At 41.4% G+C, this 25,420-nt stretch overlaps 1 protein-coding gene across 12 annotated transcripts in view; it reads right to left on the minus strand.

Moving 5' to 3' along the window:
* KIAA1217 (KIAA1217 ortholog) overlaps nucleotides 1–25,420 on the minus strand; it is a 372,206-nt gene that overhangs the window by 169,541 nt on the left and 177,245 nt on the right. For 7 of the 12 annotated variants that reach the window (XM_075492651.1, XM_075492653.1, XM_075492662.1 and 4 more), the window contains one exon: nucleotides 10,464–10,750. In XM_075492651.1, coding sequence (XP_075348766.1) covers nucleotides 10,464–10,750 — 287 coding nt within the window. Of the gene's footprint in view, nucleotides 1–10,463; nucleotides 10,751–15,772; nucleotides 16,190–25,420 lie in introns of those variants that run through there. The other 5 variants (XM_075492666.1, XM_075492665.1, XM_075492659.1 and 2 more) reach the window with 4 other exon arrangements.

A 25,420-nucleotide genomic window follows, 5' to 3' on the forward strand; every position in this document is an offset into this window, starting at 1 on the left:
AGAATTTACCGAAATGATCATTTCTCTGTAAGAAAAAATAGGAAATAAAACAGTTTTTTAAGATCTATAGGAAATTTTATAAATGTCCTAGCTTTTCAGGTACACATTTTTAATGGAAGTGTTTATATTACATGTATATTTTTAAACCAATTTTTTACATTATGCTAAATAATTCTTCTTCCTTCCAAACAATATTTACTGTTATTTAAATCAACCAACCAATGTCATTCAATTATTTATTCAGCCAATGGGAAATAAGTTACATTTCTTCTTACTTATTCTAATCAAAGTCAAATATTTGTTCCTTCTGTGGGTAATTTATTACTAATTACAACAGTCTGATGTATGGTATTTTGTGTTACTAAAAATAGGTCTACAAATGATTAAATGCAGCTAAAATTATGCTTTCAAAGCACAGTGGAAGAAAGCCCAAAGCTCATACATAGACATTGACAGCAGGTCTGTTTCCAGACTTTAGACACCCACATACCCACAAAATAGGTGCAAATTGGAAAAGCCTCTGCTTATTCATCTGGCAGTAAGTGTATCTGGAAATGAATATATAATGTAAAATTTAAAATCAGACTCAACTTCTTTCAAACACAAAAAATGTTTTAACTCTTTGGTTTGTCACTGTTTACTTCTTCCTCTTGCTGCCTTCCTCCTTCCTTGGAAGACAGATGTCTCCCTCCAGACTGAAAAAATACTTAACTTCAATTGAAATTGAATTACAATTAGTTTTTATATTTTGAATGACATCAAGCAAGACCATGGAGACAGTCTATTAAATGTATATCTAAGAAATGTAAATCCCTTAAAGGCTGAAATATTCTTAAAACTTAGTTGAGTTCTGGAATTTACAGTCATGAGACATTAACATAGTCAAGAATTTAGCAATCCAAAACAGAACTGGACATTCATGCAGGCATCAAGAAGATCCAGTCTTACAACTAACAAGAACATAATTTTGGAAGATAAAATAAATGTCAAGATGTGGGGCAAAATAATCTGTAACTACTAAAGATCAGAACGTATATGATGCGCGTGGCCGATTATCCAAGATCCACCTCCTGAGGGGTCGTCAGACCCTCCTTAAGAACCCGTGGCAGAAACCATGGTGAAAAATATACTATGGCTCTTTCTGGATTTCAGACATAACCTAAGAGAACAGCTTCTCTATTCCTTTCTTTAACAACTAATTCGGACTTTTAGGTTAATTTCTTTTTTTTTTTAAAGTGAAGTGCACCTATGGCAGTGTATTAATCAGGCAGTGAAAACTTTTCCTGAACTTAAACAAATGCTCAGTCTTTACTAAGGCAGCAATGTCCTACTGAATGAATGGAATCACTACAATCCACAACACAAGAGACCACACAAAATGCAACAGTACAAAATGTACTAATTAATGACAAAAAACGCCACAAAACCAAAAAAGGACACTTCAAAACATAACCTCATCCAACCAAAAGTCCCTGCGTTGGCTTGATGTGTCAAGATGCAAAACTTAATACTGTCAGATTCTGATTTACTGAAATGCACAATTACCATGATTGGGTGAACGTTAAAAACATACATCTCAGCTGCTGCTGTCAGAATCACAGGTGTTGGCTACAATTTTAACAATAGCACTGTTTCTCCTGGTGTACTCAACTCATTTGAAGAGAAAGGAAATTGGAATATATGTTCGTAGGAGATTTGCTTGTCTTATTTACTCTTGTTCTTTTATTTGAGCCCAGAAAAGAGATTTAAATCCCAGGGATTATGGTTAAACCAAGCCAGTTAATCAGGTGACTTGGGTATAATCTGCCTTGGTTAGAAAATCAACTGAAAAATGCTGTAATGCAGCAGCAATTGTCCAGATGTGCACTTACTTTGCTAATGACTGACATAAATACGTGCTCCTCTCCCAAGTGACAATGTGCAAAGAGCACAAAAACGTTCCCAGTGGGAAGCTAACAGGACTATTCAGCTGAAAAGAGAACACAAAGCACATTCACAACCATTTGCAGGGAAATGATCTTGAGACACAGCAAATATTCTTAAATATTGAGGCTAATCACAGGCCACAGAAGGAACCCCTGACCAATGACCAGGGAAACTATGCTGTAACCTCAGCTCTACCATCAGCATGGTCTGTTGCCCTCACCCATCACCTTCACCTGTCTGCAATTCTCCTCATCCACCAAAGAAGTGATCTAGCACTACGGACGAGAGAGAACACCTGCTTGAAAACAGATGGCCAAAGTTGTCTCTAGACCAGGGCTTCATTTTCTCTTCTGTCACAAACTTCTTGTGCTCTCATAAGCAAATAAGTGGCTTGAAATGAATTCTGGGGTTGCTGGTAAGGCCCATCTAGAATGGTGCTCTGAGGACGTCTCCCATGCTGTTCACCCCTGAGCTGGGCATGAAGCACTGCAACCTGAGGTGCTTTGGGTTAGAATTAGAGTTGGAAGAGGAAGCAGTGGCAAAGCACCCTTCATACACCAATCTACTTCTGCAGGACATGTAAAGAAGGAAGGGAAGATTTGGCTTTCTGATTGCCTAAGCCTGAAGGATGTTCAACAGCCACTTCTCCATCTCTGGGCAGAGGATCTTCATAACCAGGCTACAGCAACATGGGGCCAGGGCTTTCCATCACCGAATCCTGAAACATTGCTGCTGAGAAGAAAGGAGTGCAAGGTCCTCATGGCCAGGGAGAGCATGAAGAGAGGACCTCAATTCTGCAGTCCTGTGATGAGGTTCATTCAGCAGCTGGCCTGAGGGACTAACCACAAGGCTATGGAGGTCGAACCCTCTAACACGTCATTGCCCAGTGGCTTGACTTCAAAAGGGAAAATGTAGGGTTTGCCTATTTCAAACATCTCCAAGCGTCCCCAGAGGAAGGAGGGCATCAGGCACAGGTTCAGAGGAGGCAGGAGGTGCCTCTGCCACAGGGGTGGTCACTGCCAGGCCACTGTGCAGGACACGGGTTCCCCCCTCCACCACCACTGAAGGAGTTAGTCCTGCACTGAACCCATCTACTGAACAAGGCCCTGCTGACTGCTTCTGTGCAGTTTTTGGTAGTCATCTACAGAGGCAACCCAAAAGCACCAGGACTAAACTGAGTATGTGCAAAAACACATCTGTAAGTGCCTCAGGATATTTTTGGCCAGAAAAGCTTAAGTTTCTGAAACCTAAGGAATCTCAGGTGTCTACAGTAACTGGGAGAGGTTTCCATGGGCAACTCTCTTGAATGTAGCTGCCCAAACTCTGCTTTAAGGGATACCAAAGTCCTAGATTCTTTATTGGATCTAGCTGTAAGTACTGAAACAAGATTACTGCGGGCATTTATTCAGTCAGCTGAATACAAAGTATTCTAAAAATACTTTTCTTTGTCATAAAATTAGGTTGAAAAAATACACGTACAAAACTCACATGAACAAAGGTAAGGATATAATAACTACCTGGGACTTCTGAGTTACAAACAATACATGCTATTTAAAACGCAGAGGCGTTGCCACAGAAGAAAAGTTACTAATCCTGTTGGGGCAAAGTAACTGCACTGGTGTGTGGTTTGCATGGGGGGAGGGAAGGAAAAAGAAAAGGAATTGCTTTATTAGCTTTTTTGCAGCTTTGTTTTGTTTGCTTTTTCAAAAGAACAGCTTTTTTTATTACTTTTAACTGATAGATATAAATGAAGAAACTTACGTTTATCAAAGCAAGTATTATCACTCTAGTTAAACTCCACTTACTTCCAGAAATACCTTAGGGCTAGTAGTTTAATATGTACCTTAATATGTTGCCTTATTTTTTTAAAGTAAAGAGTAAAATTGAAAGACTTTCCACTGAGACATTCTACTAAGAATATTCTTCTTCCTCAACATTTTCACTTATAGTCAATACAAAGTAAATCCACTTTACTTTGCTAATGAACTAGCTCTTTGTTCATTTATCTATCAAGCTATTTATAAATATCTCACAATCACAGCATTATCTGGGGGCTAAAGAGCATGTTTCAACTCAAAATAAATGGACATGTCATCTCATGTCCTTCCATAAACAAAAGCTAAGGGCTCGGATTCCAGCAGAGATTTAAGCTTGTAATCATGTTTCACATGTTCAGTTTCATAGCTTTACTTAGGTGCTTTTAAGAATGCAAATAAGAGCAGTTGCCCTTAACATACAGCAGCGCTGGAAAGCAATAAATTGTTGTACCAAATGGTACATGAGACAGGGGACACGTGTGGATGCTGCGAAGGGTCCCCCCCCTTCCCCAACGTGCAACGTGCTCTGTTGGGCTTACAAAGACTATCCAGGGAGGAGGGTCTCATTTGGGCAGGGAGGTAGTACCCATTGGCGGAGAGGAGGCAGGAAATCACGGAAATCTCCTGAAACAACTTCTGAAACTTTTTTTTCCCTGAAGTTCTAGCTGTATGACACTGACCTCTCAGATAAAAATAGGCATTTTTTGATGACACATTATATACAGCAGTATGTGAACCAAGCAGTAACTCAACAAAATGGATTTTCTCAACTAGAAAAATCTGCAGCAACATATATCCAGATTAAAATCACATTCTTCACTGACACTGTGTACATTTAAAAATCAAGTTTAATTTTTTAACTCCAGTTTTAAACTGGTACAGACCAGAAAAGTATTCACACAATATTAACACTAAACCAATTTCTCCCTACCTGATTCAATGGCATCAACCAGCAACAATGTAATGAATGCAAAATATGGTAGTTCATTTGACACATTGTCCTTTGTACATATTCCAGTACTAAATAATTAACAATCAGACTTTGGGAGAAAGGTTAAATTGAAATTAATTCTATAACATTCCCCTTACTGGCTTAGTTTCAAGATATAACTAGGAGTGTAAAAGCAAAAGAGCTGTGACAAAAAAAAAAAATTAGTTAGTGATTTCTTTACTTTGTACTCCTTTCAAATCCATTCACTTTAATAATCAATACATGTTCAAAAAAAAAGTTTGTTTAACCTTGCCTGATCAAGCAATGCAGAACATCAGAAATCCTTTATACCCTGTTTTTTCACCTGGAATTAGATAATGCGCTTACCATATTCTGCAGCCTCCTCATTCCCTAAATCCTACCACGGATTTACATCGCACTGAAGTTTCTCTCAAGTTTACATTTCTCAGGCGTCCTTAGGCAGAACCTAAGATTTTCTCTTTTCACATTTTTAAGCTTGGACATTAACTACCCAAGCCCCCACCCTTTCCCACCTAGATCCAACCCTCTCCAGACTGAGCGATTTGAACAACTAAACTCTGTAGCCCCAAACCTGCTTCTGTTATCCTATGGTAGCAGTGCCAGCGGGGGGGGCTATCCCTGACTTACTGATCTTTACTTGATCCGTCGTGACACACGTAAACACAAAAGCGGTTGCAACTAAGAACCCCGAGATTTTACACTCTCTCCAGAGGGACTGAAAATATCCCCTTTTGTTTATACCTGAAACCCAAAAGTGCCAATAGCATTTCTGTTGCTGGACTTCTACCTCCAAATATATTTACCCTTTACTAATGTACTTTTACCCAACAAAAAAATCTATTAAGAAATGCCCCAGCGTTACCCTGTGATATCAAAGCATATACTCAAAGTCTGTTTAACCAACTGATACTATGATCCACTAAAAACAAAGCCTCAGTATTTTTGCAGACATCAAATGCTGGAATAAATGCTGTTGTAATTTTAGGGTTCTATTTTAACAGTTAAAGGAGAGACATCTGGCAATAATCTACAAATAAATAAAGTGTCTCCATTCTTAGTTTCTCCTCCAAAACACTACCTAGGACATTTTTGCAGCATGATTCATATAATCAAGATAATACATTACAATGCCTTTCAAATAATTCCGAATTCTCAGTTCATTCAATAAAGAACTCATTTTCGAAAGAGAAAAGGGAACATGCCATGCCAGAAAACTTGCTTTATTGACTCAGCCCTGCTGCCAGGAGGAACAACGCAGTGAAGCAAACTCCATGATTTCAAAAGCATTTTTTTACAGCAAGGGAAGAGAGAGAGAAAGAGGCTTATTTACCTAAATGTGAGATTCCACAGGTGAGGCCAGAGACGATTTGAAATCCTCTTCCTTTAGTTCCAAAAGTTTTAATTTATGATGAAGCCTGTAATAATCCTTTCAAGCTGCCAGGTAAAACGCACGCCATATCTTAGCTGTATTTTCTTTCGCCCTTTTGCTGCGTAACTTTGTTATTTGCATAAAGCTTAGTTCTGGCCTATGGGACTTTTTGAGCATCTACATGTTAGATTAGCTGTCTTGACATGCTCTATCAAGCATGACATCATGGATCTCCATGGTAACCTTAACCACACCTGCCCAGATGCCAGAGTTACCTGTCATGTTCAGACCTAACTGAACATAACAAAAAAACCCTCAACCACCATTTTCTAGGCACTCAGCCTTGCACAGGCAGCAGAAGGTTGGTTTTTTTTTAATTGATGGAAATCTAATTTCATTTGCCAATAAATTTGTTCTTCACAAAGCACTGGCTGAAACTCTAGAGTTGTTGCTGACCCTTCCACATTTCCCAGTATATTTCCTAGTCAAACAACAACAAAAGCAAGCCATGGCAAACATCTTCCAGCTCATTTTCTAAAGGCACCCTCAAAAGCTCCAGCTCTGAAAAACTTCTGCACACTCATTTTTGTTCTCTGCCCCTCAGAAAGGGGTTTTTTTTTAGCAAGGTGACTTGTAGAACAGGTTCGCGGCAGGGACTACCCCCCTCCCATGGCCAGGTTAGCATTTTAACCTCTTAATTGCAAACCCTTTCATCCTCACAGCCACTGGCCCAGCTTTTATACTTGTTCCTGCTCTTTCCTTTGCTGCTGACCGGAGTCAACCCCACCTAAGCAGTGACCACCTCCTGCCATGAGCTCAGCAGCAGATGATTCACACCATCTCAAACTTCAGAAGACTGAGACTTTTCCTCCTTCCTTTCTCTTTTTTCTTTCTAACTTTCCCGGGGATTATGTTAGCGCCTTGCTTTCATTAACACAGATGAGACAGCCTTGGCAGAGGCAAGGTATCCAAAGCTCTTGCAGAAGCTTGCATTACCTATAAAAAAAGATTTTGTTCCTCTGCTTTCCAGGCTTCCAGGTGGAGGGAGCTCTGGTGCCCAGCTGCAGGGTTGTCTTGCAAGGGGGAAAACCTGCAGAGTGAGGGCAAGCTGCTGGACTGTGGGTCGCAGAGCTGTGGCTGTGGGGTGCTATGTTCCCCTGCGGGCATTTTGGGGTGCCCAAGGCATGGCATGCCTGCAACCCCCAGCTGCTGCAAACTCACGCCCCAGTTTACCACGAAGACCAGCTTAGCTGCAGGTTATTTGCCTTGCAGCAGTATCCCAAGGCTCTTGTGCAAATAAAGATGGCCCCTGTCCCTGTGAGCTCTCCTTTCCAGAATAAGATATCACAAACAGGGTAACAAACCTGCGGGGTGGAGGAGGGATGATCTGTGTGCACAGCTGGGAGGTTTCAGGTCACCACGTTAGTTAACCATCAGTAATCCCCGCTGGCATTTTACCTGGCCATGATTGCACTTCTGATTTGTGGCAGGCTATCGAGAGTAGAAATGAGTCCTCAGGAGGCACATCCAGGGAGGGATTTATCTGAATAAACGAAGCCTAGAGGAAACCATTAATATGTGGTGGAAGATATGGACAACATTCAGAGCTGATATTGCTGGTGGAGGTGATACAGTGTGTTCTGGCAACATCAAACATTTTTTTCCTGATGTTTATTTGCTGCAAACCAGGGGTCAGTTTGCCATACTCAGATACTGATGGTTAAAATGGGCAAGAGAAGAAAGTCCACAGAAAAAGAGACAATTACCAATCTTGATTTTCTGGCCCATTTGTGTTGGTTATGGACCTGACAGAATTTAGAGCAACCTGGAAGACAAATTATATGATATCCAAGGGACTATCTCCCAACTGTAAATATTGGGATGTTTTATGTTCCAGGTACACCGTTTGACATGGAGATTAGAAAATGATGTTGCATTGGCCACTATCCCCAATAGATCTCCCACAGTGGGGGAATTCCCACCATGGATAATGTTGCCACTTTCCAGATATTGCAGCAGCTGGAGAAGTAAGAAGGGAGGAAAGGAACCCGGAAAATAAATCGTAACATTGCAATTCATGTCTTCCCATACATCTTACAGATGTTGTATATGATGTATATATGTTACATACACATACCTATTACCTGTGTACGTAGTTTGTCTTCTATACTACTGCTACACACATACATATACAAGGTGAAAAAAAGGAAGTATATATGGTATACACACAAATACACCCTCTGAAACAAAACTATACTATGGTCTTATTCATGGAGCAGCTAAGTAAGCCTGCATTATACATAAACGTATAAATATATACACATATATGGATGTATATATATACACATACCTATGTGTATAGGATACATATATACACACACACACACAACACACAGATACGTGTGTGTGCACGCATAGACACAACTGGTAGGAAAAAACCCCTCTGAACTGTAATGCCATGACCATAATAACCTGTTACTGCATCTGATGAGCCAGACTGTTGATACATTTCAACTAAGCAAATTTCTTACAGTCAGCTGGAATAACTTATTTCTGCATGTTTTTAATGTGGCTTCTGTTCAGTTTACCTTTTTTTTTTTAAGTTATGCTGAATGGATGGATTCTCCAGTCTTTCCCATTCCCAAGAAAGACAGTTTGATGCTCTAAGAGCAATTTTAAAGTTATTTTGTTTTAAAATTCACACTTATTACATACAATACATATGTCTAATCATCAAAAAATAGAAGCAGGAGACATTCGCATGAATTTTACCCTCGATAAATTAGCAAGGATGACACGTTTTAAACAAATAGCAGGAACAGTTACTGCATTCCTTCTGTAATTTATTGCCTTCAGAAAAGGCTCAAATTACAAAATGTGTAGGGTGTAATGCTGTAGGCTGTTCAAACTGGGTTTGCAGTGTCTGCAACACTGGAACTAAATATTTACATGACTCCAAAAGATCTAATCTCTGGATTTCACCCCCCTCCCACCCTCTCTATTTAATTTGAACGCTATCTTTATCCACCACCCGGCACATTCCACACAGTCACTAAAGTTCATAGAAGAGATAAGTGGGGACAAAAAAGGAAAAATCAAGACTTCCAAAGGAAAGGAGGGAAGCTGTTTAAAAATAAGGAATTATTTTTAATAGCTCGCTAGAACTAAATTCTTGCAGCAATTTTAGCTGGATATATATGGATTCTAGCAGTTGTGTTTTGAGGCAGTAATAGCACCTGGGATCTCCAGAGACCCTGTCAAAGGGAAGTTGTAGGGGGGGAGTTACCAAATGACAATCTTTCCAAACCTGTAACAACGGTCAGACCTCCAAAGGTTTGGAAGGCTTCAAAAGACACTGGGAATTCAGTAAGAACTCCCATAGCAGAGTACAGTATTTTGCCAACCAGTTTTTATTCCGTATTTACAATTCATTTGTTGCTAGTGCTGAAATACCTATAAAACACTAAGAAAAAAAACTTTTATAAAAGGTTTGCTGTCAATCATTTGTTAAACTGAGAATAACAGGCACAAGATTTTGAGCCTGAACTCTAATTCTGCCGTTCGATTGAAAAAAATGAATTATGGAATAGAACATAGATTGTAAAGCTGAACAGATTAAACTCTAACGTCGCCCAAAACCAGAGCCCAGAGTTAGGCTGTGAACAGATCCTTGCACGGCATTCCCTGAATTCAGAAGGTCGGTGTGACGGCAGTCTCCACCTGCTCTGAGAAATACATCAGCGTGTCACATCTCCTCTGACCCTACTTGTACTTTTCGCTGCTGAAAAGCAATTGGAGGCAGGTGAAAAGCAAACCACCTTAAGGTACGCTGCTGACAGACCAATGTGGATGTCAAAACAGTGTGGAGGAGGCAGATACCTGTGGATAAGTCCATTCTGTTTGTATTAAAAGACTCAAAAATAGAAAAGAAAGCAAATGAAAGGGTAACAGAGCCAGCTAAAGCGTACAGACACACTCTACAGATATTTTCTTTTCTCCTGGGCAGTGGTGCCAATACTGAAAGTGTAACAGAAGTTAACAGCTGTTCCATATTTTCCCTTCAGCTGTGAAAAGTAGATGGAGACTCATATACTAAGATCAAGAGTCTCACCTTCATCCTTTTCTCCATGTATATCCCAAAAAACCTGAAAAGCTCTTCAAAAATCTGTTTCAACAAACAATTCCAAGATAATATTGAATAGCTTCATTTTTATTATTGTTTCTTTGAATGTCAAGGGAGCAACTGAATCTTAGGCTATATAAAAAAAATGTGTTTAATGCTTTGTACATTCTCTTTTTGTAATGAGGTAACACTCAACTTTGTAGAAGTTATAAGGACTCTTTAACAAAAAGCAAGATATGAATTTGAGTTTCATACCTGATCTCTCAGTCTCTCCTGGTGTCCCATTATTGCTGTAGCATGGTGGGGATATTTCTGTTTCAGATGCTCAAGAAAAGCCTCTCTCTTCCTGTCCATTTCCGAGGTCTGCATTCCCAGTATTTCTTTGGAACTGCGAGGGCCACCTACTGTATGTCTTCGAGGGATGTTGCGGGTGGACTTTGAATTAGAAGAAGTGTGACTGTTCGGGGTCGCAAGGAGCTCTTTAGATCGGAGACATTCTGCATCGTCTAGTGATGTTACATGCAAACTGGTTTTTGCTTGGTCTGAAAAAAAAACAAACAAAAACCCCAAACCAGGATATTATAAGAACTTAATCCCAACATTCACATTAATAAGAAAAATAAAATAATCTATATAAAAGCTAGGTTCTTTTAAAAGTCTGGTAGTGTTCAATGACATGTTCTGCATCATTAGGCATATATACGTTGTAAGAAGCGGTCCAGAAAGAATCATTTATATAAGCTAGGCACTGTACTTACATACTTTTAACACACAACCGCAGTATTGCCTCACAGAAAAGTGAGCATCATTAAAGTAGATGTTCCTTTTATATCATCTTTACCACTATGTGACTTGAAAAGAAGATCTGACAGGGCCCTTATTCCCTGACCTTTAAAATCTACAGGAGATTTCTCTTCCGTGAGAAGAAACAGGTTTCTTCAATAGGCTCCAGTACACTTAATGGCCCCGTAACCAGTATCCTTAAGGATACCAACTGATAAAATTCCTTTCACGAGGAGATTTGAAATCCTTAATCTTTTCTCAGTGTGTTTTCAACATGCTCTGAAACACCTATGAAATAATAAGAGGGTTTTGGAGGGTTTTTTCCTGATTTCTGACTGTGGTTTGGTTTTAAATTTCATGGATCTCCCTTGGATTTTATATGTCTCAGGACAGTGGGCTGGAAAATACTACATCACTTTTCCAATAAACCATTTCTTAAGAAGTAGAATAAAAGCAAGTTTTGTGTGATATAAAAAGAAAAAAAAAAAACTCAGATAAATTTTACAACTTTAAAATCTACTTTAAGACCAAAGACCATGACGACTTTGTAAAGAGATAGGCAGACATGGAGGGTATGTAAGTGCTGGCTTATCTTCAGGTAACTGTGTAACACGAACCCTCTGGTGCATGAAAAAGTGTAGTCTGGAGCCTTGTTACCTAATACCTTTGAAAAATCCCTCACTCCTTTGTCAGCAAAGAAAAAAAAAAACAAAAACCAGAAGCATTGAAAAGGCCTCTCCAAGTCTGATGTGGCCTTCCCCATCTTTACCGGCAGCCTCAGAGGTCCCTGTGAGTGTTAACCCTTTACAGCAGCTCCCCAGGAGCGGGAAGCTCCTTCCTCCTCGTGTTTTTAATACATCTCTATTTCTCTCCGTCTGACACTTTTCGCCTCAAAGCCCTTTATCATCGCAGCAACTGTCTCCCCGGCGTGCTGCCATTTATACGGCACTGCTGTTTGGAAACAGGCACCTACTCACTTCTTTTTATGGTTCAGTCAGTCAGTTTGACACCCTGCCTACCACTTGCCTCAGGATTTTATGCTGAGGATTTTTCAGCTTTCCGGTGCGCGTTGTCAACTGCCTGCCAAGTCTCACATAACATCAAGCCCTGGTAATAAAGTAAATCCTCTATCGGTGGAGCTGCTGCTGGTGTGGTGCCCTACCAATTCACATGGGGAACCAATTCCCTTGGGTTTCACAACAGGACTGGGCCCTGGAAGGTCCTCAAAGACTTTGCATGTTTCTGTAAGCTCCCTATAATGCTCAAGGACTCCAAAATATCAACAACACCCTCTTGTTTGCATTCATGGTAACCTATCCCAAAAGCAGAACCAGACACAAGAGTCCAGATTGCAGGTGGCACCATGCTTTGATGAGCACAGATCCAGGCATGACTTTGGAAACAGGTTTGGTTCACAGGGAAGTTTTGCTCTCACACAGATTCCAAATACCATCTCTGATCTCTGCAGCACCTTCTAACACCTTCTTAGAAGCACAAGCCTGGTTCAACCTTCAGAGCAGCAGCTTCACATGTACGTACACACACACACGGATGCACACTCAAGTTTTCCAAGCACAACTCAATTAAAAAACATACAGCCTCACTGATTACTGAAAATTCAGAGCACCGACCGCCAAGTACACTCAGCTTGTTTGAGAAAAGTGGCAAAAAGGAGAGTTTTGCTTGCAAGAAGCGTGGCTACTCCAGATACACTCAGTCAAAATGGTTTTGGAAAGCTGCACAGTCATTTCAATGGATTTAACATGGGAGGAAAAAGAGGTGGGATGGGGTGGCTGGAATTTACCATCTTTAATTTGTTGCACCCAGAGCCCAGAGGTTATATCCCTGAGGCTGTTGGAACAAAGGCAGCAGACATAAATAAGGGATTTCCTTGGAGCTCGAGGGAGTCAGCGTGAGCGTGGGTGACAGTGCAGCAATTTGGTGTTAACACTTAAAATATGGTCACAGCAGCAGTTTCAATCACTGAATTGGTGGGAGACACTTCCTCAAGGAGGCAGGTAAACCTACACTGACAAACACAACCGAGAGCTCATGAATGTGTATTTCAGGTCCTAAATCTCTCTCATGCAAAGCCTTTCTTACTCTGCACTTCAGCCATTTCAATAGTTTAAGAAAAAGCTAATTATTTAGAACATAAAGAGACATACCAAGTAAAGTGTTTTACCACTATTTGTTATTGGGTGAAACCTTGAGAAGGAATCAAAAAGAACATATTTTTCTTATAGCAGATTAGAAAGATCAACAAATTCTCGTATTTTTCTTTCATATATTTGAAAAATACTGTATAAATACCAGTGAAAAGAAAGGAATGTAAACTATGCAAACTAATTGCTAGTCTTGCCAGCGAGCTGACCTGGGCATTCAGCACGATCCCACGGCATTACAGCACACAGCAGCACGTGACTTTCTTTGCAAACCAAACTCTCTGTCATGTCTGAATATGGGTCTTTCCCTTAGTAATTCTGAAAAAAATCTTCCTTGGCCACGTCCTAGATAGGGACAAGTGACTTTGATGGTGAGGTTGAAAGCTGGGATGGTGAAACCCTCCCTGTGTACCTCAGGGCACGTAAGCTCCGCAGCTGCTGTGTGGGCCACAGTGCTACGGGGAGGAGAAACTGAGAGAGGTTTTCTGGATCCTGGAGTTGCTCAATAACAGCGTGGGCAAACTTTCCCTATCTTCCAAGTGAAGATAATAGGCCTAGAAAATCAATCCCCACAGATAACTGTGAAATGTGTGAAGGATCATGTGATGGTTCCCAGAAGAGAGCTAAGTGTAGCGAAAGGATAAATTATGCAAGTACCCTCCTTGGAAAAGGAGTAAAGAGAAGCCAATGGAAAACACAGAGGTGTGAGATAAGCTTGTCTCCCTCTCTCCCTCCCTCATATTCAGAAGCTAAAAGCTGAAGGTCTTTCTATTCAATAAAGTAGCAAGACCAGAGGGCAACAAAAAGCAAGACTTGCTGATTGACAGGGGAGGGCTTTGGTTATCCAAAGGCTTGAGTAACCCTTACACTTCAGTTGCTTCTGTGATCTGAAAGCGAATTTCAAGATTTCTTAACATCGCCCATTATTACGGAGGATATAACTACAGGAAAGGCCCAGGTCTGCAGGTAGAAGTATTATGCAGGTAGAAGTATATATTACGGCCCAGGTATGCAGGTAGAAGGCCCAGGTCTGCAGGTAGAAGTATATATTACGTCCTGGTATGCAATTCTTCTAAGTCTCACCCTCCATGAAGTCTACAAAGGTCAGGAAAGTCACTTTGCTTCATTACTTTAAATGTTGTGAAGATTTTAATAGTCCTGTTTTGCAACCCAGGTGACATGAGAGAACATTTTCAGAATAATTTCAGAAAGGAACAAGTATGGACCTGACCCATACTGATACTATGAAACTGAGCCTTGAACCAAACCACATTCAATACTTAAAGTTTAAGAAAGAATACAATTTTAACAGCATGAGTCAAACTCACCTCCGTTATATTTATGCGAGCAGTAAATCTGAGATTATTTGGAATCTTTCTAATTTACTCCACTGTCTTTACAATTAGCTCTCTTTCCAAGGAACTTTCAAATGTCACTTTTGGACGTGGGCCAAAACTACTACATTTGGTTATAAGCTTTCAGCATTCAAAATTTTTGGGAATCATAGGATCGGTCTGGTCAGACCTCTGTTTTTCTAGCTCCACTTGTATCTCAGGTAGCTTCATACAACCCATACAGAAGAAATATGTTACAGAAGCCTTTTTTTTTTTTTCCTATTCAGACACATCCTTTAAGTGAAGATTTCCGTCCCACTAAACATACACAGACACAGATGCACGTGACTTGCACTGCCCAGTATTTTAACTTAAAAAATGATTCAAAAGAGCATCAAGCAATTAATAAACCCCCTAGAAAAAAAAAAAAAGAGTATTTTTTTTCTCCTAAGTTGTCTATGCACTATTTTCCGATATTACATTCTTGTAAACTTGTGTGATTTTTTTTTAAACCACAGGTACTCGACCATGCACTATTCACTTCACAGAAGCACAGTAACACAACTTTTTCTGAAGTGCCTACGAGGAACACAATACACATGAACTGGGAATGTTCACAGGTGCTCCACAAATACTATAATAGATATAGATTAGATTAGGTCCTGGTCATGCTACCCGAATGTTATGCTCCACGTGGAACAGCCCACGTAGAATTCACCAGGAAATTCATTCGCTTTTAGACAAAATATACAGTGCAACAGGAATTGTACCAATGCACCACAGCTGACCCGCCGTGAAAACCAGGCTTATAGTTTCTTGGCTTCGCTCCAACACAAGCCCAACTGGTTTCACACAAAGTAAACTAACCCTGTGACAAGCTGCCGTGAATCTCCCTCTTTTACAAGACACCCCGAGAAAAAGACGAGCTCAAACCGACTCCCACGAAAGAAGAGCTATGTCCCTGCCGCAGGTGAAGCACGCGGAGCATTTAAAGGGAACGTGCCAGTATCTCCCCCCCCTCGCGGGAGCAGCACCCTCCGCGCTAGGCAGCGTCCCGCCAGGGTGACAGCCATACCGCGCGCTCCCTGCTGTACCGCTGAGGCAGAAATCTCTCTGAAGGGAAAGATCCGCTCACAAAGTCAGAGCACAGGGAAGTCCGCAGAGCCGCTGGCGCAGGAAAGACGTGCTTTTTTTCCCCATGCATTCTGCCTCCAGTTACCAAAAGCAGCAACGAGGGGCATGTTTAACTGTAACTCCATCTTTGCCTGAGTCTCTTACTTACCCTTCATCTGTCTGCTGTCTGTCGAGCAAGCCAGGCACAGCTCAAGTTTCTGGCTTTCCTCTTCCTCCATTGTCCCTGCCTACCGCACAAGCTCCCCGCTCCAACTTGGAAGCCGCAGCGGCCGGGCCGTCAGCGCCGGTCCCGGGAGGGGAAAGGAAGCGCTCCCTTCCCCGGCGCGAAGCCCCCTCAGCGCCCCGCACGCCCGCCGTGCCGGGCCCGGGCTCCGCGCCGCAGAGGCGGCAGCGCGGGCGGCGGCGGCCGGCCCAGTCCCCCAAGCCCTGGGCCCCAACAGGTGATGGGCTTGTCTGCAGGCGAGCCCCTAGCCGGCTCGCTTCCCGCTGCCGCCGGGGAGCCTTATGAAAGGGAACATTTCAAACGTGATTACAGGCCTGGGTCTCTGCTGGAATCCGAATCCGTAGCCTTTTAAATCTCTGTCATGGGACAAAAGCCTTTCCACAGAATATTTTTTTAAGCTCGTAACCACCAAGCCCACAAACATTCCTGATAAATGCTCCTCTGTCTTTTTTAGCGTCTAGTTTAAAAGTAATTCGTTATATAAGCGCTTTGAGGGTTTGTTTTCTGTTGAATTCTTTCAAGCTGCTCAGAGAATGAATTAGGGAAAAATCAAGATACAGGAATTCAACTTTAGTGAAGCCAATAAAAATGAATGGTAGCAATATGTAAACAGGGACTTCGGTTAAGAGGGATTTTGAAGCCTCAGTAGCAAAGCATATAGAAACATATAACTAATTCTCTTTTGGCAGATCGGAGGCAGGAAGCCTGCATGAGAATCAATAGATCCACCGGGCTGCGAGGCAAAAAATAATGTGGCTGAGAAGGATGAGATCAAATCCCACAGATTCCAGCAGATGCCACATGTGTTGATTTAGTGGAGAATATCAGAGTGAATTAGTCTATCAAAATCATAATGCAGAGCCAGAGATGGTGGAACAAACTGAGTGTTGAGTTACAGCATCAAGACCAGAAAGTTTATCCACGGACAACTTCTGAATTAGGTTAAGAACAAAGCATAACTGAGGTATTAATAAAAATATGCAATTTCTCATTTAAATCAACCTCATACTGCAACACTAGGTAACAGTTCATATCTTGGATGTCTTTTTAAACAGACCTAGCATAATCTGGTCTTCCAAGCTTTCTTCAACTCTGACTTCAATATAACATCAGCTAAATTGCTCACAATGACCTCTCAACCACCCAGCCCAGACAGGCTAGGAAAATTCCCCTACGTTTCCTTCTACATCTCTATCTGGCAGAAATGTCATCCTGTCTGCTTAGATTATTGAATGCAGAAATGTTTTGTGTATATATAAATTCAATACAGAAGCTCAAGGAGAATCACTCTCCTCATGCTCCAATCCTCCCCCTTCCAGACAGAAAAACCATTTGAGTAAATTACAATTAACAACTGATAAATGAACAAAACTATTGTTCTTTAGATCAGACATACATATTCTCTAGCACTTAAGAAATATTTATTTTCCCTTTTAGCAATTAATTCTATATGGTCTTCGAACCTGGCAAAGGTCCCAGAAATCTGGCACAGAAAACATAGAAAAGATGAAAATACAATCTAAACATTAGCACTGCTATTTAAAGTCTGCAGTACAGTGCTCCCAATGGAATACTCCTATAGTTGCCCTGCAATATGAAGAAAACAGTGTGATACATATTGTATTTAGAGTAGTGTTTTTACTGGCCTTGGTTACTCCTGCTCATTCTGATTGTGGACTATTTTAGGAGAAGAAGTGATGGCCAGCCATCCCACTTATCTGATGTTGCCTTTTGTGACAGGGAGGAATGTGCCTTTAACACTGAGGTTTTCGAGAGTCTGGACAAGCATGATGAGCCTCTTGCAACTTATATTCACAGCCAGCTGGAAGGAGAAGAGGGGTCTTACAGGAATAGTGATCACTGAACACCACCAACTTCAAGAAATATGAAATAACTCAGAAACCCTTGATGGGAAAAGAAAGCCAGTGCAGTTGCCTGGAGTAGCAACATGAAAGCTGTACCAAGACATTACCTGTACATGGGGCTCAGAAACTGAGCATTAGGAAACTAAGGGCATTTTAAAAGACCTTATCCTGAAATAACGCAATGGAAAGCACAAAACATACTTGCCTACAAATGCCTAAAAGGAAGGTGGTTTTGCAGCCTTATACAAAACCAGGGTTAGCTCTGGAGATCAGTACAGTTTGTACCAAGAGCCTTAATAAGATCAAAATCAATGCAGTCTAGCCCTTAGGAGGCTTTACCTCCATCCACAGTGGGGGAAAAAAACCTAGAAAATTACTTTAAGACTAAAAAATTAAAAAAAAAATCCTTAAAATTCAAATATCCACTTTTAGCCAGCACCATTAGTTTCCATGGCCAAGAGCACAAGACAGAGAGTTGGTCTCTTGACTGCCCCACTGACGTGTCCTAGTGAGCAACTAGGTGCCAACCTGGTCTGAAACTGTTGCTTTCATGGCCACAGCAAGATGCTCCCACTGCTGAGACTGACAGTAAATGGTATTGCTGGAGCTGCTAAGGGGCCTGAGCAACATGGACCCCCAAAATGCAGAGATGATCTAAGACAAATGGCTTATTTAGCTGTGGACATGTGACTTGAAAACTGGGTGTCACCTTAGGAGAACTTCTGAGGCTGCCAAAGTAGTCTCTCGAATGGGATTAAAGAGCATTGGCAAAAGGTGAGACTAAACATGGCAGGCTTCAGTATCATCCAAATCAAACAAAACAAAAGAGCCCACCCAGCCTCAGAGGAAGCATAATCACCTCTGCTGCTGCTCAGGACAGGGAACAGTTGGGACAGCAAGGTCTGAAAGCATGTCCTCACTTTAAGGGAAAAGTCCTTGGTCCCAAACTGGATTTAATTAATCTATGTAACAATGTCATTCCTTAAGATGTTACCTAAGTCTATTTAAAAGAATTAGTGAAACTCCTTTAGCAGCTGAGAAACTGGAGACAGCCAGAACCATTATACTGTTAGGCTCAAAGAAAAGCTCCCCAGCACAGTCACTGGGATGAATCACTAACGACAAGTTAAATAAACTTGATTAACCAGTTCACAGCACACAATCAGCATTTGTTTATCTGCGGGATCAACAATAACAGCGGCTCCTTTTAATTACTGTGCTCAGATCTGGACCCATCAATATCAAAACAATGCACTTCTGGGTTTAGCATGTGCGTAAAAGGAACAATTAACAAACAGTGGCTGCACTCAATTAGTCGAACTTATAATATACAACAATGACTCCATGGCTCTAGCAATTATTCACAACTAAAAAACTGGGAAGTTAATTATTAATAGTTAAATCAGAAGAAGCATCCGTAATTAAAGACCTGGCTCAATGTCCATGTGAAATCATGTAGCCACTGAGAAAAACATCATGGATGCTCTCTGCAGGAACCAGCCTGGCACTGTCTAGCCTACTATAGTCCAGAAACAAAATAAACATTAGACCTTGAGTGGTAAGGCAGAAGTCTGGGAGGAATTATGAGCACTCAAGTGGGTCACACTGCAGCACCTCTCCAAGCCATTACGCAGCCCAAGATCGCTCGGGCCTTCCCTGAAGGAGGGGAGCATCAAGAGGATGCTCCAGTGGGTCAGGCAACCTCCCCTCCACACCAGGGAGTTGCAGGTGGCCATTCGCTACCAACTGGTCAGATCTGAAATGGAAAAAGTAACTTTAACGAACTATGGAAAAACAGCACTGAAACTCTCATTTCCACCTCGGCCAGCAGAGAGCAGCTTCAGCGCTGCAGTTCATTTGAGCACATCTCTCTCTATTCTTGTTTGTGCTCAGCGAGTTCACTGTGGTCTCTGTGTGGTCTCTCAGTGCTTAAAACTAAAATAGACTTACTCCTAAAAGAAAAGGACTATGTTCAGATAGTATATTATCAAAGATTACATAATACTAGCCACTAGCTTGTACAAGCAAATGAAAAAAATCTCTGAGGTCTATCGATATGAATCCATGCAAGTAGATCTGCGGGGGGCGGGGGAAGAGGTTTACACTGTTTTAAAATTAACTGTCTACTGATTTGGTATTGTACAACAAGGAATCACAGATTTTTAAGATGGGGAGGGGGGCTTCATGATCATTTGGTCTCATCTGCTTAGTAAGGGATTTCAAAGAATGGGTCCTATTTCTAATGCAAGGATAGTGGTTAAACTAGTCAGTGGTTAAATTAAAGGAAAACATATGACCTTGATTTTAAAATTTATGATGACAAACAATCTAATACAACCTCTGGGATTATTTATCATGAAATTACCTTTGCTGTTAAAAATCTGTGGAGAGTTTCAATACTTACACTCTGTACATTCCAGTTCAGTTAACTCTCGTACTTATGAGGAAAAATTAGCCAAAGGAGTGAAATGGTAACACTCCAGCTGAAGCAAAAAAGAAAATTGAGTTTGAGCTTCTCTACACATCTCAACAACAGAATTTCATCATGTCTTGTCACACCTACAGGTTTCAGCTCTTCAGAGAAGTTCAGAGACTGACAGCGGTGCCAAGAGCCACCATCAGCCTTAATCACTAAAACAACTATTAAAAAGAGTCACTAAGAGGTTGAATATGAGATATTTGGGCAGAAGATACATTCATCTTCCCAATTCCATTTCAAATGGAGCTCTGGGGAGCAGCTATAATCACCTGCCACTTGGCATCGCCCAGCTCTCAGGTACAAAGAAGGATGCAGTGTCCCAGCCCGCCTCCCGCCGACAAGCACTGTGCTGTTAAGTGCCTTACGCATCTCCAAGTAACAGAGCATCCTCCATTCACTCCAAGAGACATTTTGCTCAAGCTCACAACTCTCACACCTGGACACCTCATCATGTTAAATAGGTTAGGTTTTCTGTTTTCCAAGTTTTCTTCTTCTTTCCTTCCTCCCCCTCCAATTTTTTAAATAAATGAAAAGGTCTTAAAGCAGTAAACACTTGTGCATGCCCTAAATCAAACTGAGAAAAAGGACTGTGGTCATCACAAAGAAGTGCTAACATTCAAGTGGGGAGAAAAAAAAAAGGTGATCCTTCTCCTTCATCCATAACTTTATCTCCCTCTCTAATTTGGACCAATCCCAACAAAGCTAACTTTAGATATACTTTAACATGACTTCCCTTCCCGCTGCCCAAGGTAAGATGGAACAGAGCTAAATGAGCATAATTACAGGATACATGTTTTTGACTTGTGTAATGCAACACCTTATTTCAGACTTTTTACCCCCCGTTGTTGTCATCCCACCATAGCAAGCTAACATTAATATTAGTACATTGCCACCAGCACAGCCAACTGAACTGAAGACCCTGGCACGCTACAGCTCCTCCTCGCGCCTGCCAGCCTGGCCAGCCCTTCACACATCACGCTTCCCATACAGGATCACCTATGGTAACGAATGAGATCAGCCTGCAAACACAGAAATAGAAAATAGGAACATCTGGTTTTGTAAGGTACCAAACAAATAACTCTGTGAAAGCAAAATGTGCCTTACATCGTGGAAATTTCAATCACTAGAGTTTAATCAAATAAAAAGCAGTATGTGGGTGGGAAGGAACAGTGTAGGGAATAGTTTCTGAGGGAGGTGGAAGAAAGGGAGGGGAGAAGGTCACTTTCAAGTCCATCTGCTCTACATTCAAATTCTATTTCTCCCCAGCGTAAAGCATTTTGGTTTTGATAAGTTCTGTTTTGGATGAATTCACTCAAACAGAGCTCTGGTGAGAATTTGGATTCAAATTGGCCCAAATTTTTAGCAGTGCCAGAAGAATAGACTTAATGCCTGAAACACTGACTATTGCTGGTTTTGTGCATGTCTGCAGGAACTGGTTGTAAATGTACGAGGCGGCATGCTTTAGTGATCAAAGGTATCAAGAGTTGCTCTCCGCAAAGTACAATTATACTGTAAAAGAATCATGAGAGATCCTTTATTTCAGCTCTTACCCAGTACACATGGAGTTTATAAGATCATCAGGTGACTGCTTGAATTAATAGGAAATACAAAGCGTACTTTGATGGAGCCTGGGTCCAGAAATAATACAATAGTTCAAGTTACGTTGTGATTACCATAAGCACTTACTTATCAACAGGCAATTCTGATAAATATTCTACCACAAAATAATGGTTTAAATAAAATAATTAGTAAATAATGATTAGGAATTAACACAATGGTACCAGTATTGCCAGCCCACAGCATTCACACAATTCATGATGATGGTCTTTCTTGAAAAGCCACTTTTTTGGGAACACTATTCATTTTATTCATCTCTGGGCTGTACCCAATCATATATTTGATTTTTCTGCACAATGTCACTGGCAAGAACTAAATTTTTTTCTCAGACTTAGAGTAAAATCATGGGAGAGGTCAGCGCCACTATGACTTAAGGAGTTGGGCATTTTTAATTGTTCTTACTACAGTTTCTCCCTCTCTCCTGCCACAAAGGCAGTACTACACAGCAAGTGACAATCTGAATGTCTGAAAAGAGATAAAGACAAGCAGAATAAATTCTTACAGCTTTGTTTCCATGCGGATCTGATTTCTAACCCAGCATGGATGGTCACAGGTCGCTGTTTGTAAAGCTTTTGTTTCTACTCCTTGTAGAGCACCAGCTCCTGAAGGCGGATGTAACAGCAGAGGATCATGTAGAACTTCCAACTTGTAAATATATCAATGACCTCTCCAACAGTATGTACATCCCCTTCCTTCAAAAGTGCCTCTCTGACCTTCCCAGACCATGCTGATGCTATCGTTAAGACAGCTGATTAGTAAGAAAACAATCAGAGCTGACAGCAGTGGCCCTCCTGTTCTTTCTCAGGCCTGCCCAATCTGTTCTGCTGGGACACACGCTTATTAATTCACTCTTCAGTATTTAGGATTTCATAGCTTTAGGGCAACAGGGACCATTTGATTATCTTGTCCAACTTCCCATCTATCACAAGCCATTACATTTGACGTGGGGTCCTCACACAAAGACCAAACACTTAAATGAGATGAAGAAGACATTACTGATCGCAGGAGACCAATGGTGCATCTGCACTAGCATTTGTTTCAGACCCCACCACGCATGCAATGAGATCTACCCAGATGATCAGCATAAGAAAGTGAAGGACGTCAAGCTCCCAACTGACTTAACCCTGAGGAAAGTTCTTTCCTCTGCCTTTAATTTCCCAGATCAGACATCCACCTTAAAAAAACAAAACAAAACTATCCTAACCTCAAAGCTGTGGTGCACACATCCAGTCACTGTCTCCAGCATAGTCAGTCTCTTATGCATGAAAAAAAGCCTAAAGGGAAAAAGAAAAGCACCTCGAAACATACCTAGCCCGATGTACATGGAGAGGGGCAAATCCTCCTGAACGCTGCACATTACCAGCGGAAAGGCTGAAGCACGGCAGTTGATTATAATCGCTGTCTTTAATACAGAGCTGCCAGTGCTACAAGCACGTTATTTGAGGGCATTTCAGCACGCAGGCCACGAAGGTGGCTGACGGAGCTGAGGGCTCGGGCACACCACGTCCAGCAGGACTGCCACGACCCTCCACCCTGCAACAGCCACCCCTGTAATATCGGCTTTCTTGCTGCACCTGGGCTAACATGGCTTTGCAAATATACCCATTCTCATTTCATAGACTATCTTATGGTTAATTGACCGATGTTTAATTACCCTCAGTGCTAAGAAATTACTTCCTATTTCTTCAGGGTAAAGTTGACTTAACTTCAGTTTCCAGCGATCAGACTTATTCCCCCTTTGTCAGCCAGACCCACCAGTGCTGTAGGACCTGCGCTCAGCGAGAAAGCCACCTCACAGCCCCCTCCTCAATCACTCGCATCAGCTGAGCTCCTGAAGACTTGCATTATACCTCGGCCTCGGCTTTCATCTTGGAAAACAGGGCTTTGCCTCTCTTCACTTTCTTTCGAGTATTCCCATCTTCTCCTTGCAGTACAACTAGCAGGATTATCAGAGCCTATTCTTTTGAACTTAATATGCCAACAGTAATAAAGGGGTACGTGACCTAAGTTTACCTCTGAAAACACTGGTGCAGCTGAATGCTGCACGACAGCACACGGAAAGGGGGGTGAGGCTGGAGCACTCTCCCTAGCCAGGACAGGGAGCCTGTGCCCACGGCTACCTCCTCCCGAAAAGGGAGAGCATGCTTCGGGTTTGGCAAGGGCAAAATGTCCAAGCACCGAGCGAGCTGCAGTGGCATGACTCTGGTGTCGTATCCTATTTCTCCTACAAGGGGAAGTCCGCTCCTTCTGTGCAACAATTTTGCAGAAGAGAAAAAGGGAGAAAAAGTAACAGTGATCCGTCTCATCAGGCTCCAAGAAGCACACAGAATTGCCTGGGGTGAAGGCAAGAATAAGCAATGTCAGCAGAGAAAGGTGTCATACAAGGTTTAAGCTTATTCAGAGGTAGAGCGCCTGTCTCTCTCATGAATAAATACATAACCCAAGACAATTTAATTCCAACTGTTTTGTACTTCTTACAAAAACTTTTCAAACAATGTGATGACTCACAGGAGAGCTCTCCACTGACAACATAAAATGACACTGTGTTAGTTATCTCCCTTCACAAGCTGCAAGTCTGCACTGAGATATACAAATATGTCTGATAATATAGCACATGCCTTTACATGCGGCATAGCTGAGGATAGGGAACAGGCAGTAAGTAGTGACAATGACAGGTTTTCTTCACTCCAAAGGAAAAGATTATTGAATACTGACTGGTGACATAGACAGCTTTTACTGCATATGCATATACTCCACTACTCTGATTTCCGAGACTCATCTGCAAAAGTATAACTTTGTGATTGATTCAATTTTATTTATGATTTTCATACTATTGCCTTAATCGTTCATAATTAACATAACAAGGTCCAGTGATAAATTCACACTTTTTTCCCCTCTTTTGCTTTTTTGCTCTACAACTGCCATTAAAAGATAGTACTTGAAGACTGCAGCTGGAATGATATCTAAATCCTTTTACCAGTTGGAGGAAATTCTGGGCAAAGTGCTGGAAGGAAAGAAGTATCAAAATCTCTTTGAGACAAAATGACAATATTACTTACATACCCCCATTTCAGTTTTATAAGCTCCTATAAATCCTCTCTCACAGCAGAGAGTAATGCAGGAATGCCCTTGGAAGAGGGCGTTGGGTAAGCGAAGGATGAGTTTGCAACCCATGAGTGGTATTCATTCAATGCTTTTAGTCTGCTTTTTTGCAAGGAGTCTTGCTGTAAGAGCTCAAATCAAGAATAGCTGGATCCTGGTAGAGAAGCTCTATCCAGAGCTATCCTCTATCCAGGACTACAGAAGTAAACCTAAGTGCAGAAGATGGTCTGCAGAATGGAAATTAGGACAGAGGGCTTTACAGTTCTGACATCACTTGAAACACCTAAATCAAATCTGAATAGTTTTCTAAAGAAGTGCCTAAACGCAGCCAGAAAATACAGGCTGAATACCACAATTAGGTGGTAAAATGCAACAGACAGTAATTATCAATCACTTTCTTTTCCCAACCATCAAGGAAGGTAATTTGTTTGTTTTCCCCACCCTGCGAGGAAAAGACTGGGTGGTCTTCTGACTTCAAGAGTCTGAGAAATATTCCTCTTGAGGACAAGG

The sequence above is a fragment of the Mycteria americana genome, chromosome 2 (assembly GCF_035582795.1).
Source record: "Mycteria americana isolate JAX WOST 10 ecotype Jacksonville Zoo and Gardens chromosome 2, USCA_MyAme_1.0, whole genome shotgun sequence".
Taxonomy (NCBI): Eukaryota; Metazoa; Chordata; class Aves; order Ciconiiformes; family Ciconiidae; genus Mycteria; species Mycteria americana.